The sequence below is a fragment of the Engystomops pustulosus genome, chromosome 6, assembly GCF_040894005.1.
Source record: "Engystomops pustulosus chromosome 6, aEngPut4.maternal, whole genome shotgun sequence".
NCBI lineage: Eukaryota > Metazoa > Chordata > Amphibia > Anura > Leptodactylidae > Engystomops > Engystomops pustulosus.
In genome coordinates, this window is record NC_092416.1 from 157,489,581 (window position 1) to 157,507,105 (window position 17,525).

General features: G+C 42.6%; 2 protein-coding genes and 1 long non-coding RNA gene across 5 annotated transcripts in view; 2 read left to right on the forward strand and 1 right to left on the reverse strand.

Moving 5' to 3' along the window:
• ACOT8 (acyl-CoA thioesterase 8) overlaps positions 1-3,160 on the forward strand; it is an 8,121-nt gene extending 4,961 nt beyond the window's left edge. For both annotated transcript variants that reach the window (XM_072112018.1, XM_072112019.1), the window contains exons 5-6: positions 759-950; positions 2,867-3,160. In XM_072112018.1, coding sequence (XP_071968119.1) covers positions 759-950; positions 2,867-2,985 — 311 coding nt within the window. In that variant the 3' untranslated portion in view covers positions 2,986-3,160. The remainder of the gene's footprint in view (positions 1-758; positions 951-2,866) is intronic.
• SNX21 (sorting nexin family member 21) lies at positions 597-9,769 on the reverse strand. 2 transcript variants are annotated; one of them, XM_072112017.1, is made up of 4 exons: positions 9,574-9,769; positions 6,111-6,297; positions 5,348-5,502; positions 597-4,388 (listed from the first exon to the last, which is right to left on the reverse strand). In XM_072112017.1, exons 2-4 carry the CDS (start codon positions 6,295-6,297, stop codon positions 3,699-3,701), a joined length of 1,032 nt encoding a protein of 343 aa, XP_071968118.1. In that variant the 5' UTR covers positions 9,574-9,769; the 3' UTR covers positions 597-3,698. The 2 variants fall into 2 exon arrangements, with proteins under 2 accessions (XP_071968118.1, XP_071968117.1); XM_072112016.1 differs by having other exon boundaries at positions 9,551-9,768.
• Positions 9,647-17,051, forward strand: LOC140064789 (uncharacterized). Its single transcript, XR_011847813.1, has 2 exons — positions 9,647-9,806; positions 15,316-17,051. It is a non-coding gene; the product is annotated as an uncharacterized lncRNA (long non-coding RNA).
• Positions 17,052-17,525: the final 474 nt, after the last annotated feature.

Consider the following 17,525-nt stretch of genomic DNA (forward strand, 5'->3'; position numbering starts at 1 on the left):
TGTTCCTAGACTGTAAGCTCTTGTGAGCAGGGCCCTCACTCTTTTTGGTCCATATAACTTTCAGTTCTCTGTAATGTAATATTATATTTGTCCTCTATGATTTGTAAAGTGCTAACGAATATGATGATGCTATATAAATAATAATTATTATATATAGGTTAATGGGAAAAGATTTAGTAGAACTTGTTAATCATCCATTTATATCCCTGGTGGTCCTATCATTGACCACTATCTATCTTTATATACAGTCATAAAGGCAAGGCTGCAGGTTTCCTTGACCAATAAAATGAAGAGATTAGAATTGATCATTTCTATTTTGTACAAAATCTGCTCAGCTCCTCTTGCTCTATAACATGCTGCCTGCAGATAGGACACTATGTACAATCTGCTCAGCTCCTCTTGCTCTAGAACATCCGGCCTTTCAGTTAGGACATTATATAATGTGCTCAGCTCCTCCTGCTCTATAACTTGCTACCTGCAGACAGGACACTATGTAAGATCTGCTCAGCTCCTCCTGCTCTATAACATGCTTCCTTTCATAGTGAACACCTTTTATATTCCATGTGAAATCTGAATACACGTTACAGACACAGAACTGTATATAAATCTTTTATTAATAAAATCAATTTTTAGAACCAGTATATAAAATGTTATTCTTGGTCTATGTCATCATTTTCAAATATAGTAAAAAGTAACAGATTAATAATTTGTTATATAAATTGCCCATTTCTTGGCTTTCTCCTTTCCCTGGATCCTAGGTCCTGGTGACATGAGGTTACATTGCTGTGTCGCTGCCTATATTTCGGACTACTCATTCCTGGGGACGGCTTTGCTCCCCCATCTACAGCTGCGGATGAAGTTTATGGCCTCGCTCGACCACTCCATGTGGTTTCACGCTCCGTTCAGGGCGGATGAGTGGATGCTGTACGAGTGTGAGAGCCACTGGGCAGGTGAGTGGGAAGGGAACATTATGTAACTACAACTTCTTCCTGGCAGAGAAGGATCTCACACAAGGCAAGGGCACCACAGAGGAGAATTAGGGGGCTGCATATTAATGGTTCTGTCAGTACATTGGATACAGGGATTTGGATCATCTTACAATCCCTTAATGGTAGATTAATCAAAGAGGAACTGAAAGAGAAGATATTAAAAAGGGTGAAAATAACCTCCCTAAAATTAGTCCTGTGTGTTTTCATAGCTGTGATTTATGGGGGTCTCTGCTCAGCCAAGGATCAATTCAGAAGTCTTTCCTTATTTCAGATGTAATGGCTGCAGGTCTAATGGCAGCACAGTACTAGTCCAGATCATAGGTTGTCACTATGATTTTTAGACCCAATAGGGCCATATGTACCCACAAAAAAAAGTAGAAAATACCACAAAAATGTAAAAAAACAAAACGGGACATACGGTCAGCTTTTAATGGAGGGGAGGGGTGAGAAACACTCGACCCTCCTCTCTCCTTCACCCGACCAGTGCACGTTCAAGGGGCTTTATCTGTTTGCTGCTTGTATGGCGTCCACTCACACACATGACAGCAGAACAGATGGTCCAAGCCCCAAAACGGGCAGGATTAGGAGCTGCTCTGAGACCCCATTGAAATGAATTTGTATGTGTGTTATCTGTTAGCAATGTTAGTGCAGGGGTAATTGGTGAAAGCTGCCTATTACTTTTGTCCCCCAATGCTGGGGGGCTTTATCATCCAAATGTCTCTGATAAATCTCTGTAACAAGCACATACAGTGTAAGGGGCCATAGAGAGAAATCGGCCGCGCACACGGGAAAGATAGGACATGTCATATCTTTTTCCCTGTGTGCGAAGCGGGAGGTTGCTGCACCATATAGCACAGTGGGCCCATCTGTCTATGGGGGATGTATGTATGACCACAAGCTTGCAGCCTAAAAAGTAACCTCCTGGATATGTCACCTGAGCTTCCGCTCTGCCCGGTGCCTCGTACATACAGCACTGATCTTATTGTTAAAAAAGTAAAAAGCTATTTTACACTATTAATAGTCAGTTATAAAAATATACATTTATCTGCAACAGTTTATTCTTCCCACTGGCATAGAATTGGGTTTGTTATGACGCTGCACTTGCCTTATGGGAGAGATATATCGAAAGTGTCAGAGCAGAACTGTTGTGGTTTCTCATGGAAACCAATCAGAACTCTGCTTTCACTTTCTCACAGATTTTTTTTTTTATATTGAAAACTGAGCTCTGATTGGTTGCCATGGGAATTGAGAACAGATCTGCTCCTAGACACTCCTGATAAATGTCCTCCCATACTTCTATACTATAGGCTGCCTCTCCTGTGTGTGCAGTTGTGTCTAATTTTCATAGTTTTAGAAGGTAAAAACTTGATATTAAGAGGTAAGATACAGGACCAATGAGGACAGTAGGGAGGTTATACATGTTAAGCCATTTTAAATCTCCTTACTTGTCTCACTACTAAGGATATGTTGTGGGGATTCCCATCATGACCTTACAATGGAGAGCTAGGACACATCAGTGTAATAGGTCATCGTGTTCCTCTCCTTCCTTATGACAGAAGGAGAAATGTCCAGCAGTAAATGTCTATGACGTATACATAAAACATGATATGAATATAGCCTTACATAACCGTCCTCCTGCATCCCTGTACACATATAGCAGCTTCTCTTATAATAAAAGGATTGGACATGTTGGAATCCAACTCCTCCTGACTTTTGGACATCAATATTTATATACACTGTAGATGGTCAGCCATGTCACCAAACATTGTGGGTTCAGCTGACTTCTCCAATACGTCAGAAACAGGCCTGTAATATGTTCTCTGCTGCATATCTGTAAGGATAAAGTAGTGTTAGCATTTACATGTCTCCCATATTAGGTAACAGCCGGGGACTGGTACACGGACGCCTGTGGAGAAGAGACGGAGTGCTGGCGGTCACGTGTGCGCAGGAGGGCGTCTTCCGTGTAAAGCAGGATCCTCCGAATAGCAAACTGTGATCACTGCCCTATACAAAATAGGATTTTAATTCTTTCGTTGATGATCTTAATATATTCCAGACCTGTAATCCACATCTTCGTATAAAGCTCCGTCATCCTGACCCGAGCCGCCCGATTGTAAATAATTGTATAAAAAATGCATATTTTAATAAACTGCACTAATTATTGAAAAACATTCTGGAATGTGATTATCATTTCTGTACCACATGTCTAGTGCCCTTACCAATAGGGCGCTGACCACCGGTAGGTCTGTTTCTCTTGGTCCTGTGGTGATCTTTCACACAAGTTGTACCACAAACATCATTTATATCAGGACAGGGGTAAAGGGTCTTAAGATAGACCATCAATATCTGCTAAACCCTGACCTGGCTAGCAGATGGCCGAGCAGCGGAACCGCAAGCTTCGCTTTAATTTGTTTGTAATAGGAACGAAGCCTGCAGTTACAGCGCATGGCCACTAGCATGGTCATAGGTTTAGTTTCTTCCCTAACACTCAGCTATGGATGGATATTGATTAAAAGCAATCAAAATTTGTAAACAATCCCTTAAAGGAGCTTGCAGAGTGTTCCCATTACCTATGTGAAGTGCAAATATATTCTCACTTTTGGCTAAAGCCGCTATGCTGGACGATGCTCCACTGATCCTCCTTTGTGCTTCCTGGCAATGAGCAGCATAGGGCGATAGCCATCTCATACCCAATGTCTCTGGTCAGATCTACGTGGCCATCTGTTTTGTCTCTCTTAAAAGAATCTCTTTGAGCGTGAGGGCATTGTGTGTGGCGTGCCCGGCCTCCTGCAGCCTCTGTAGTGCAGCCTCAGAACTTCTCTTGTCCACCCCCACCCTCCAGGATAACTGGATGTGAACCTGTAGGAAAGCAACAAGAAGAGGCACGTTCTGGTCTTGTGCATCCCGAAAAAGTACCAAAGCCCGTTCACTGAACGCTTGTGCATCCGCTAGTGAATCCAGTTCTTGGTGGCAAACCACCAGTCCGGCCAATACCAGCAGCCGATGAGTGGAGGGACCCAGAGGGCACAGCTTCTCCTGGAGGCGCCAGCAGTTCATCCATAGCGGTAATGCCAGCTGGTACAACCCCGTGCACGTCAGATGCTGTGCTTTCTGCATATCCCGTAGATAGAAAAATCCCAGGAATTCTGGAGACTGTCTCAGGGTGGGCACCGAGGAAACGTAGCACAGGAACTGCTCAAAGGCGCGGCTGCGTTTCGCTATGGTCTCTGCCGTGAAGTTCTTGCGCAGACGCTTGTGTGGGAAGGAGACGGAGCTCATCTCATCAGGATAGCGGGAGCGCAGGCTTTTCCGCAGTCGTTCTAGATCAGAGTAGCGGCAGGTGATGTAGGTGGGGGATGGGTCGTACTGTCCTGAGTGCAGAAGGTAAATGGTGTACATCTAGGGAGGAAGAACAATGAAAAATTATATGCAGTACAAGCTGCATTCCTGGGACTATGATAAGTAGTTGAGATCCGATTCGAAATCATGACCGATCCTGCCAAACCCCATAATATAGGTGTAACTAATAGAGACCCCTGCAGCATAGGCCCCGTCTAAACCATCCTGACTGAGCTCTCCATCTCACTGCTGTCTTATCAATCCTGTGATCACAATGTACACAATTTGTACCCATGATAGGACTTGTCGCCTTGTCCTATGTGACCTGGTGGCTGGATACTTAGTAGTGGGAGATGAGTCCGAGCAGCTATGTAATGTGACATCTAAATGACCAGTGTGAGTCAGTATTACTAGCAAGAAGGAATCCAGCGCAGATTTCAGATTTGAAAGTCAGTTTTAAAGGGAGTGAAGTGCATGAAAAGGAGCCAAATAATTGAAGAAAGTGGACGATGCTTCGCAAATGATATTAAGTTTCCTAATGGGAGAATCTCTCTTGATGTCTTGTATTTAATGTACATACATCCCAATATTTTTGACAATTATTTCTCCTGTGGTGGCGCTGCAGAGAAATGAAACATTTGGTGCTGAATTTACCCGCAGGATAAACTTTTAAATGTTACACACTATAAAATGCAAATCAATTGGTGTCCATCCACTGGAGACACCAATGATTCAGAGAACTATGGGTCAGATTTATCAAGCTGTCTGAAAGTCAGAATATTTCACAGTTCCCCTTTAAAATATTAATGAGCACTGGTAAAATTAAAGCTGACCTGTCATTGGTTGCCATGGGCAACTAGAAATATTCTGACTCTCAGACAGCTTGATAAATCTGCCCCATTAAGTCTACTGAATGTAGCGTGCACCCTGCCACACTATTCTCTACCAGTTGAGCGCTGCACTCCTCTCCCATAGACAGTGAATGGAGATCACTATATAAATACACAGGAGACACTTACAACATACTTGGTGTGGACGTCCTTTACCACATTTGCCTCCGTCACCTCAAACGTCAGCCTGATGGGCAGACTATGATCCTGTGTACTGGCCCACATCTCTCTGAGCTGCTGTGTAAGGAGGGAATGGCTGTTCAGGTCTTCTATGCATCTGCTGTCTGCAAGGAAAGTACAATATAGTATTGTAGGTGGCATATGCCCATGTGTGCCAGGGTACTCCTGTAAATCAGTACAAACATGTAACAGTATGTACATGAATCGGCTTTATATTATTACCCAATACTGAATGAATGACAATCTTAGGAAACTATAATGATAAAACAGTGCTGCAGGTATTATAGTGGCAGAGCTTAGTAGTGCAACTTGGCCTCATTCACTTGAATGGGATTCAGCTGTTACCAAGCCACGTGCCGGGCTCACTGTTCGTCACTCACCTGCAGATGAACGCCCAATCCTGTATGCTAAGGATCAATGATAGAAAATGTCCAGAATACTCTTTTAAAGGGATTGTCCAGGAGTGATAAACAATTGCAGCTTTCTTCCAAATACAGCACCACTCTAGTCTGTGGATTGTCCTAGTAGTGCAGCTCAGCTGTATAGAAATTAATGTAGTTCTGCTGCAGTACCTGGCACTACCCATGTTAAGGGGTGGAGCTGTTTTTGGAAGAAAGCTGCCATTTTTTTACAACCTCTGATAATTTCCAGGATGGGCTGTTCCCTTGCTTTCTAATCTATAAAACTTCCCATAATGCACTTATCTCCGTACCGGTTCCATCACTCTCCTCGGAGCCCAGACTGTCCTCACTCAGGCTAAGGGTCCCACTCAGCCGTACAGACAGTCCATCTGTGTCATCCACCAACTCGGCCACTTCTGGGGGTTCTTCTGGAGGTCCGGGACCCCTCTGCTCTCGAAATGTGGAGGGACGGAAGCGCCGCAGCAGCTTTGACGCCATCTGTAAAGAGATTGTGAATGTTATTATGCAGGAGATGGTTCTATAGATTAGGGCTCAACCTAAGGAAACATTCTGCTGACAGAGGATTATTACACTGTAACAACACATCAGCTACTTCCCGTGACTCCCCCGCACACATGGACACTGCATATATTCTAATGAGGGAGAGAATGTTCTGCACTTCTATCTGACCCTTTGCCATGTAAGCCGGTCCACATGACCCGGGTAGAGGAGAAGCAGCCATGGCCGACATCTAATCTGTTACTACTTCAGCTAGAAAAGGCCGGGGGTCTCATGTGGCTTCTCCATAGAAGTGTCACAGAAATAGCAGTGACATGTGATCAGGCTGCTGGCCAGGACAAGTATAAGAAGAGGAGAAAACCAACACACCAAGCAGTTCCTCCGTTATTCCCCCTGGAAATGTATTAACCAAGTGACAATTCTACTCAATAAGTCACGATATAAAGCGCTCACTACCGAGAATGTATAAGGAACGGTTACACCCACTTGTCAGTTTATAGATTTCCAAGGGTAATAACAGAGGAACAGAATACCCCAGAATTCCATGGACTAGAAGTATTTACTAGAGGTGACATGACAGCGGCTCGATGACATTCTTCATATGCTGACATCATCATCATCATCGCTGGGATCGGTAGAGAAACAAGGAGGATCTTATGATTATACATTAGGGAATGGGAAAGTCGCATTGATGCCGGAGTTTCCGTTTCAGTTTCATGATCTCTTATGATGATGCGGTGATGCTGTGAGTATCAGGAGGAGCAGGGGTGTCCCTAGTGAGGTCAGTAACACGGGTTGTGAATGTGGTGTCATGTCAGTGGATCAGTCAGAGGATGCGAGGTAGTGTACACGGGAAGCGCTCCCAATCCTGTGCACTTTAATAAAAATACTAAACATTTCCTTCCCCCAGTTACTCCTCCTGGAAATGGAAAAATAATAGACACATGGTTTGAATGTGTCTCAGCAAATTCAGACTTTGTGTCTAATCTGAACTGATCGTATCAAACCCTTTTCACATAGAAATGTTGCCCACCCAGTTGTCACCTGATTCTAATATTCTCATAGGAATAACAGAGGAACAGGAGCAGAATTGTTATTATACAGGAATACTCTTTAAAGGAAACCTACCACTTGAAGTGGCAGGTTTCCGATAGCAATACCGGGCACCAGCTCAGGGTGAGCTGGTGCCGGAGCTTATTTTAGTTAGTGTTTTAAACCACGGTATCGCGGTTTAAAACACTTTTTAAACGTTATAGCCGGCGCAGGGAGGTACGCGCTCGGCGCTTACCGTGCACGCGGCTACATAGGAAGTAAATGAGAGCCGCGCGCATGGTAAGCGCCGAGCGCGTACCTCCCTGCGCCGGCTATAAAGTTTAAAAAGTGTTTTAAACCGCGATACCGTGGTTTAAAACACTAACTAAAATAAGCTCCGGCACCAGCTCACCCTGAGCTGGTGCCCGGTATTGCTATCGGAAACCTGCCACTACAAGTGGTAGGTTTCCTTTAAAAGTGACAAGTTCTGAGTGATCACTCCCCTGAAAACTAAGATATAAACCGCCGGGGACTCTCCAGGGACTGACATTTCCCACGCTGTGTATTGAGACATGTAGGAATTTTGGTAAAAGTTTTTGATGTGCAACATATAAACATGTTTCACCTGTATTACACAACGTTTCAACTTTATTTCACAACACATTTTTTATTTTCTTTAAACAAAACCCACAAAATCCACCCTTACACTGCTGACACTTTGTAGTCTGAAGTCACTGAATGACATATCATGGCCTCTCATAGTTCTTGTCACCACCCAGCTTTCCCACAATCCTGAACGGAAAACCTGACTAGTTAAACAGGTAGAATACTGCATATTCAGCAACATCATCCAGACAAGGTTGGAATGTCTTTATCGTATCCATTCTGCAGAATTGGGTTTACAGAATTTATTTGGGTCTGCTTACCTGGGGTTATGTCACATCATTCAATGACTGACATCCACACACACAGGAGGCTCTAAGGGAATTTGCTTCTTACCATCTACCATAAGCATCAATCATGATAAACCAGGGACACTCATAGATCCAGGCACAGTGACTGTGGTAATCTTCTTATATCTGTTATCCATGGCCTCCTGCCTTCTAATATCAGCTTTTATAATTCTGTTAATGAGCCAGAAGGACTCCTGGTGGTGTTACCAGAGCCCCTCTTTGCTGCAGTTTCACAGGCTGTTACACCATGGAAGAGCACTTCCCCCTTCCACCTGTATAAGATTACATTAGGCGAAGGTGGGTGTAAGTGCTGAGGAAGAAGGGGAGACAGTGTAACAGCCCGTGAAGCGACAGCTCGAATGGGTTATGGTACCACCCCCTAGAGCCCACCAGACTCATTAGCAAAATTTCACATGGTAATTTTAGAAGGATGGAGACATGGATAACAGATATAAGAAGATCACTATGGATCTATGAGTAAGTGTCCCTGGTTTATCATGATGGATTTTGATGGTAGATTTCTTTAAGGAAGTATTTTGGGATCAGTGAGGGTCAGACAACCCTCATGAACACAGACACTTGACAGTCTATCAATCACAGCGCCGCACATTTTATAGAGGCTGTAGTCTGTTTTGCAACTCAGCCTCATTCACATGAATGTTTTTCAGATGCGGACAGGTGTCGGCTCTCCACTGCGGTGACATAGAGGATGTATTTTAAGAAGTGGGGGTCAATAAATCCCAGGAATAGCCAAAAATGGATTTTCCACCAACATATATCGAATGACAGGGGGTGTGCGTCTGATGTCTGCCTGCTGGACGCCCATGTAGAAGAGCATGGGGTGCGGGTCACACATGTTCTGCACCCCACCATTCACATAGGGAACCCCCATAGGACATATAATCAGGCTGATCACTGGGGACCTCACACCTGACTATGAAAATGGGGAACGCTGGTTTCCATGTTTCAGTGGAGCCGGAATGGACTAAGAGGGTCAGTCCAGTATTTCCCATGCAGTCCCAGGCTTCAACTCTACATCTGGGTCTATCAGGTTCACTCAAATGCATTGGGGTCACCTCCCAAGACACCAAATGGGGCAACAGGATCAGTGGGACCCCAGTGTTCAGACACTTATGCCGCACCCCTTTAAGGCACAGCAGCAGAAACCATAACCAATCCCTTTAAGAGGATACGACCACCACACTCATCCCTGTAACCCCTGCAGTGCACAGCACAGCGCCACCTACCTGCTGCCCTCCCCTATACACACCAGGGGGTTAGGAGGAGATCTGTGTATCCTCCGCTCCCGTGGATCTGGGGGTCCTCCAGAACTTCCGCTTCCGGTGACCACTCTCTGCTCCGGGGTCTAAATATAAACATGGATTGCGCTGCGGACTGTGAGACTGTGAGGCGGGCGGGGGTGCGGCGTGTGACACCCCTCCTCCTGTGTGATGGAATGATCCCGCACGGCGCTGAGCCACTGCACATACACAGATAATTACCGTAATTACCCGAGTATCACTTATGTAACTCCCGTGTGAGTAATCACTGCACAGCCCGCAGCAGCACTGCCTGACCGGAGAGACCTGTTCTGCTGCTGCGTAGTATATACTAACATATAGCTGTACATATATACATGCATGTAGCAATACAGTGCTGCTATGTGTAGTATATACATGTAGTTATACAGTCCTGCTTTGTGCAGTATATACATACATGTAGCTATACAGTGCTGCTATGTGCAGTATATACATACATGTAGCTATACAGTGCTGCTATGTGTAGTATATACATACATGTAGCTATACAGTGCTGCTATGTGCAGTATATACATACATGTAGCTATACAGTGCTGCTATGTGTAGTATATACATACATGTAGCTATACAGTGCTACTATGTGCAGTATATACATACATGTAGCTATACAGTGCTGCTATGTGCAGTATATACATACATGTAGCTATACAGTGCTGCTATGTGCAGTATATACATACATGTAGCTATACAGTGCTGCTATGTGCAGTATATACATACATGTAGCAATACAGTGCTGCTATGTGTAGTATATACATGTAGTTATACAGTCCTGCTTTGTGCAGTATATACATACATGTAGCTATACAGTGCTGCTATGTGCAGTATATACATACATGTAGCTATACAATGCTGCTATGTGTGGTATATACATACATGTAGCTATACAGTGCTGCTATGTGCAGTATATACATACATGTAGCTATACAGTGCTGCTATAATAATAATAATAATAATTCTTTATTTATATAGCGCACACAGATTACGCAGCGCTGCACAAGCATGTCAAATTGGTCCCTGTCCCCAAGGGGCTCACAATCTAAACAACCTAACAGTATGTTTTTGAAGTGTGGGAGGAAACCGGAGTACCCGGAGGAAACCCACGCAAACACGGAGAGAACATACAAACTCTTTGCAGATGTTGACCTGGGTGGGATTCGAACCCAGGACCCCAGTGCTGCAAGGCAGATGTGCTACTCACTCAGCCACCGTGCCGCCCGTATATGTGCAGTATATACATACATGTAGCTATACAGTGCTGCTATGTGCAGTATATACATACATGTAGCTATACAGTGCTGCTATGTGCAGTATATACATACATGTAGCTATACAGTGCTGCTATGTGCAGTATATACATACATGTAGCAATACAGTGCTGCTATGTGTAGTATATACATGTAGTTATACAGTCCTGCTTTGTGCAGTATATACATACATGTAGCTATACAGTGCTGCTATGTGCAGTATATACATGTAGTTATACAGTCCTGCTATGTGTAGTATATACATACATGTAGCTATACAGTGCTGCTATGTGCAGTATATACATACATGTAGCTATACAGTGCTGCTATGTGCAGTATATACATACATGTAGCTATACAGTGCTGCTATGTGTAGTATATACATACATGTAGCTATACAGTGCTGCTATGTGCAGTATATACATACATGTAGCTATACAGTGCTGCTATGTGTAGTATATACATACATGTAGCTATACAGTGCTGCTATGTGCAGTATATACATACGTGTAGCTATACAGTGCTGCTATGTGTAGTATATACATACATGTAGCTATACAGTGCTGCTATGTGCAGTATATACATGTAGCTATACAGTGCTGCTATGTGCAGTATATACATACATGTAGCTATACAGTGCTGCTATGTGTAGTATATACATACATGTAGCTATACAGTGCTGCTATGTGCAGTATATACATACATGTAGCTATACAGTGCTGCTATGTGTAGTATATACATACATGTAGCTATACAGTGCTGCTATGTGCAGTATATACATACGTGTAGCTATACAGTGCTGCTATGTGTAGTATATACATACATGTAGCTATACAGTGCTGCTATGTGCAGTATATACATGTAGCTATACAGTGCTGCTATGTGCAGTATATACATGTAGCTATAAAGTGCTGCTATGTGCAGTATATACATACATGTAGCTATACAGTGCTGCTATGTGCAGTATATACATACATGTAGCTATACAGTGCTGCTATGTGCAGTATATACATACATGTAGCTATACAGTGCTGCTATGTGCAGTATATACATACATGGAGCTATACAGTGCTGCTATGTGCAGTATATACATGTAGCTATACAGTGCTGCTATGTGCAGTATATACATGTAGCTATAAAGTGCTGCTATGTGCAGTATATACATACATGTAGCTATACAGTGCTGCTATGTGCAGTATATACATACATGTAGCTATACAGTGCTGCTATGTGCAGTATATACATACATGTAGCTATACAGTGCTGCTATGTGCATTATATACATACATGGAGCTATACAGTGCTGCTATGTGCAGTATATACATACATGTAGCTATACAGTGCTGCTATGTGCAGTATATACATACATGGAGCTATACAGTGCTGCTATGTGCAGTATATACATACATGTAGCTATACAGTGCTGCTATGTGCAGTATATACATACATGGAGCTATACAGTGCTGCTATGTGTAGTATATACATACATGTAGCTATACAGTGCTGCTATGTGCATTATATACATACATGGAGCTATACAGTGCTGCTATGTGCAGTATATACATACATGTAGCTATACAGTGCTGCTATGTGCAGTATATACATACATGTAGCTATACAGTGCTGCTATGTGCAGTATATACATACATGTAGCTATACAGTGCTGCTATGTGCAGTATATACATACATGGAGCTATACAGTGCTGCTATGTGTAGTATATACATACATGTAGCTATACAGTGCTGCTATGTGCAGTATATACATACATGTAGCTATACAGTGCTGCTATGTGTAGTATATACATACATGTAGCTATACAGTGCTGCTATGTGCAGTATATACATACGTGTAGCTATACAGTGCTGCTATGTGTAGTATATACATACATGTAGCTATACAGTGCTGCTATGTGCAGTATATACATGTAGCTATACAGTGCTGCTATGTGCAGTATATACATGTAGCTATAAAGTGCTGCTATGTGCAGTATATACATACATGTAGCTATACAGTGCTGCTATGTGCAGTATTTACATACATGTAGCTATACAGTGCTGCTATGTGCAGTATATACATACATGTAGCTATACAGTGCTGCTATGTGCAGTATATACATACATGTAGCTATACAGTGCTGCTATGTGCAGTATATACATACATGTAGCTATACAGTGCTGCTATGTGCAGTATATACATACATGGAGCTATACAGTGCTGCTATGTGCAGTATATACATACATGTAGCTATACAGTGCTGCTATGTGCAGTATATACATACATGTAGCTATACAGTGCTGCTATGTGCAGTATATACATACATGTAGCTATACAGTGCTGCTATGTGCAGTATATACATACATGTAGCTATACAGTGCTGCTATGTGCAGTATATACATACATGTAGCTATACAGTGCTGCTATGTGCAGTATATACATGTAGTTATACAGTCCTGCTATGTGTAGTATATACATACATGTAGCTATACAGTGCTGCTATGTGCAGTATATACATACATGTAGCTATACAGTGCTGCTATTTGTAGTATATACATACATGTAGCTATACAGTGCTGCTATGTGCAGTATATACATACATGTAGCTATACAGTGCTGCTATGTGCAGTATATACATACATGTAGCTATACAGTGCTGCTATGTGCAGTATATACATACATGTAGCTATACAGTGCTGCTATGTGCAGTATATACATACATGTAGCTATACAGTGCTGCTATGTGCAGTATATACATACATGGAGCTATACAGTGCTGCTATGTGCAGTATATACATACATGTAGCTATACAGTGCTGCTATGTGTAGTATATACATACATGTAGCTATACAGAGCTGCTATGTGCAGTATATACATGTAGCTATACAGTGCTGCTATGTGCAGTATATGCATACATGTAGCTATACAGTGCTGCTATGTGCAGTATATACATACATGTAGCTATAAAGTGCTGCTATGTGCAGTATATACATACATGTAGCTATACAGTGCTGCTATGTGCAGTATATACATACATGTAGCTATACAGTGCTGCTATGTGCAGTATATACATACATGTAGCTATACAGTGCTGCTATGTGCAGTATATACATACATGGAGCTATACAGTGCTGCTATGTGTAGTATATATATACATGTAGCTATACAGTGCTACTATTTGCAGTATATACATACATGTAGCTATACAGTCCTGCTATGTGTAGTATATACATACATGTAGCTATAAAGTGCTGCTATGTGTAGTATATACATACATGTGGCTATACAGTGCTACTATTTGCAGTATATACATACATACATGTAGCTATACAGTGCTGCTATGTGCAGTATATACATACATGTAGCTATACAGTGCTGCTATGTGCAGTATATACATACATGTAGCTATACAGTGCTGCTATGTGCAGTATATACATACATGTAGCTATACAGTGCTGCTATGTGTAGTATATACATACATGTAGCTATACAGTCCTGCTATGTGCAGTATATACATACATGTAGCTATACAGTCCTGCTATATGTAGTATATACATACATGTAGCTATAAAGTGCTGCTATGTGTAGTATATACATACATGTAGCTATACAGTGCTACTATTTGCAGTATATACATACATGTGGCTATACAGTGCTGCTATGTGCAGTATATACATACATGTAGCTATACAGTGCTGCTATGTGCAGTATATACATACATGTAGCTATACAGTGCTGCTATGTGTAGTATATACATACATGTAGCTATACAGTCCTGCTATGTGCAGTATATACATACATGTAGCTATACAGTCCTGCTATGTGTAGTATATACATACATGTAGCTATAAAGTGCTGCTATGTGTAGTATATACATACATGTAGCTATACAGTGCTACTATTTGCAGTATATACATACATGTGGCTATACAGTGCTGCTTTGTGCAGTATATACATACATGTAGCTATACAGTGCTGCTATGTGCAGTATATACATACATGTAGCTATACAGTGCTGCTATGTGCATGGTATATCACGCCACGTGTCCATGTGGGATGATATATATAGGGCTAACGACAAGGGAATTGAAAACGAGAGTACGGGAACATGTCCGTGATATACGGGCCGCAAGTGACCCAGAATTCAGCACAGATGGCCTTCCGGTGGCCAGACATTTCAAGGACTTTCATGAATGCAATCCTAAATTACTACGTGTCTGTGGCATCGACCACATCATTAGTGATATTAGGGGAGGACCAGTGGCACAGAAATTGGCACAATGTGAGGCCAGATGGATCTGGACCCTACAGACATTGAACCCACTGGGACTCAATGAAACTCTGAGTTATGCATCATTCCTCTGACCCCTGACCTGGGCAAGACTGGGTCTTTTAATCTTTTTAATAATTGTAATTGTTGATTGTGTTTTTAACAGATGTTTATGTTCTCTAGACCCTTTCGGTGGTGCCTGTAGCATGACTAAGATATTTCTGAGAGAAATGTGACGCGTCCGTCATCTGACACAAGCATTTCCTATGGACTGTATATCGTGAAGAAATGATGATACATCGATCCAATTGGCACACTGGCCTCCAATTGAAGGTTCCCCGCTAGATATCAAAGAATGGGATCACATGAACTAATACTATATTTTAGAACATCATGGCTGTCAACGAAACCAATCAAGAGAAGGCGACAACCCCCCCTTTCTTTTTCACGAAACCAATTAAGAGAAGGTGACCCCCTTGTTTTCAGACACACATTGATTAGCAACATTTTTGTCTTTCCACTGCAACATTACACACAACCCTTTATCACACCTCACAGCCACACTGTTAATGTACACACACATTAGTGTTTCACTTCTTTCATGTCCCCTGTCTCCCCTTTCCTCTCCCCCTCACCCCATTCAGCTCCACACACACACACACACCCGCTTTCTCTCTCTCCCCCTTCTAAGTCACACCATACACTTGTTTTCACATACACACACACACCTTTTGATTTGATGTTTTCGGTTATTTTGATTTTGTGAGTGTTGAGATTGCCCTAAGGAGGACCCATTGTATACGTACACTTCAACACACATGAGACACTGTCTCACACTTTTTCTGCACACACACGCCTAACTGTGTTCAATAACACTTTTGACACACTGTCACACATTTCTTCTGCACACACACTTCTAGGTCACACTATAAAATACACTACAGAATGCAGACTCCTGTTTGGACTTTTGGTTCCATGATATATATAATGTTGGCCCAATGGTATTGTTGGTAACCTATGGCAAATTATGATAACCTCATCGCCTTACAGTAGCATTAGTAATGTTATCATTTTTATGTACCCATCCATTTGGCACTATATTACTTTGTTAAAAATGCCAATTGTTGTAATCGATCTGTATTTCCTTATATATACCTGATCATAATTGACATGGCAAACCGTTACACAGTCTCTTATATGTATTATGAGCTTGCAGGTCACCTCACCTATTTACATTACATCCCTTCGGTGTGCGCACGCGCGCGGTACGATGTCCCCGTCTCTTGCCTGAGGGCTCGCCCCAGCTGACTGCCCCGGAGTGACGTTAACGTCACGTGACGGGTCATGTGAGCGGGGACGGACCTCGGACGAGAGGCGGCGCTTCTCCGTGCGACGTGCGCCCAATAGTTCCGTCGGGATCACATTTCGGAGTCCACAGGTGAGGGTCCGTGCAACCCATAGGCTACAAGGCCCATATATACTCAATCTTGCCAGTAACACACACACTCCCCCAGACGAAGGCTAGCGCCGAAACGCGCGTTGGGGATCATCCGGTCCGTGGCACACTTGGGACACATCAGACACTAAGGGTAAGCAATGCTCTCTCCACCTTTTTAACGTACCTTGGTTTAATATGGAGACATATACCTGTACTTTCCCCCAATATGCACTAGCACTTTGAATGGTGTGTTGAGACATTGTGGCAATCTACTATTTGCATTATGCACTTTATGATATTAAGTGATACTTTTGCCCCCCCATTGCTGTCCCCACGGATATTTGATTTTTTCATTGTGATGCATTTCCATCTCCACCCCCACTCCGATACCTGCATTATTTCCCCCCCCCCTGTCCTATTTTGTATTTTATATATACCTGTAATGTTTATGCATATATCCAATAAAGACGCTGCTACTTTACTTTAGTTTTATTTTTATGTGTAAATTGGCCTTATCTCTAGGTAGGTGCTTGTGCTATACACTGGCCAAATATAGAAGGTTTGAATTGTTTGAGGAGTAATAACACATTGAACAGTGAATATCAGCCGATGTTTACTCCTCCCCATGTAACCCCAAAAGTGGTATCATTAATTATTGCTGTGTTACCCACAGAAAAAAGGAGTTGCTGGACCAATGGATTTCAGCGCCAGGGAACAATCCTGGCTCATGCAGGCGAATCAGGTGTTTGGGAGTGAGCCCATCACACTGGAAACAGAGGGTCAGAGGGATGTATGTGCATCTCAGAGCCACCTTAAATCACTACTTCACAAAAAGACACGGATATGGTGGAATAAAATATCACTGGAGAAATATATCCAACAAGGCCTAGTGCCAAGAGGCTTACGGATACAGGTGTTCCCGTCCTTTCCTGTCGAAGATGAGGAGTTGATCTCG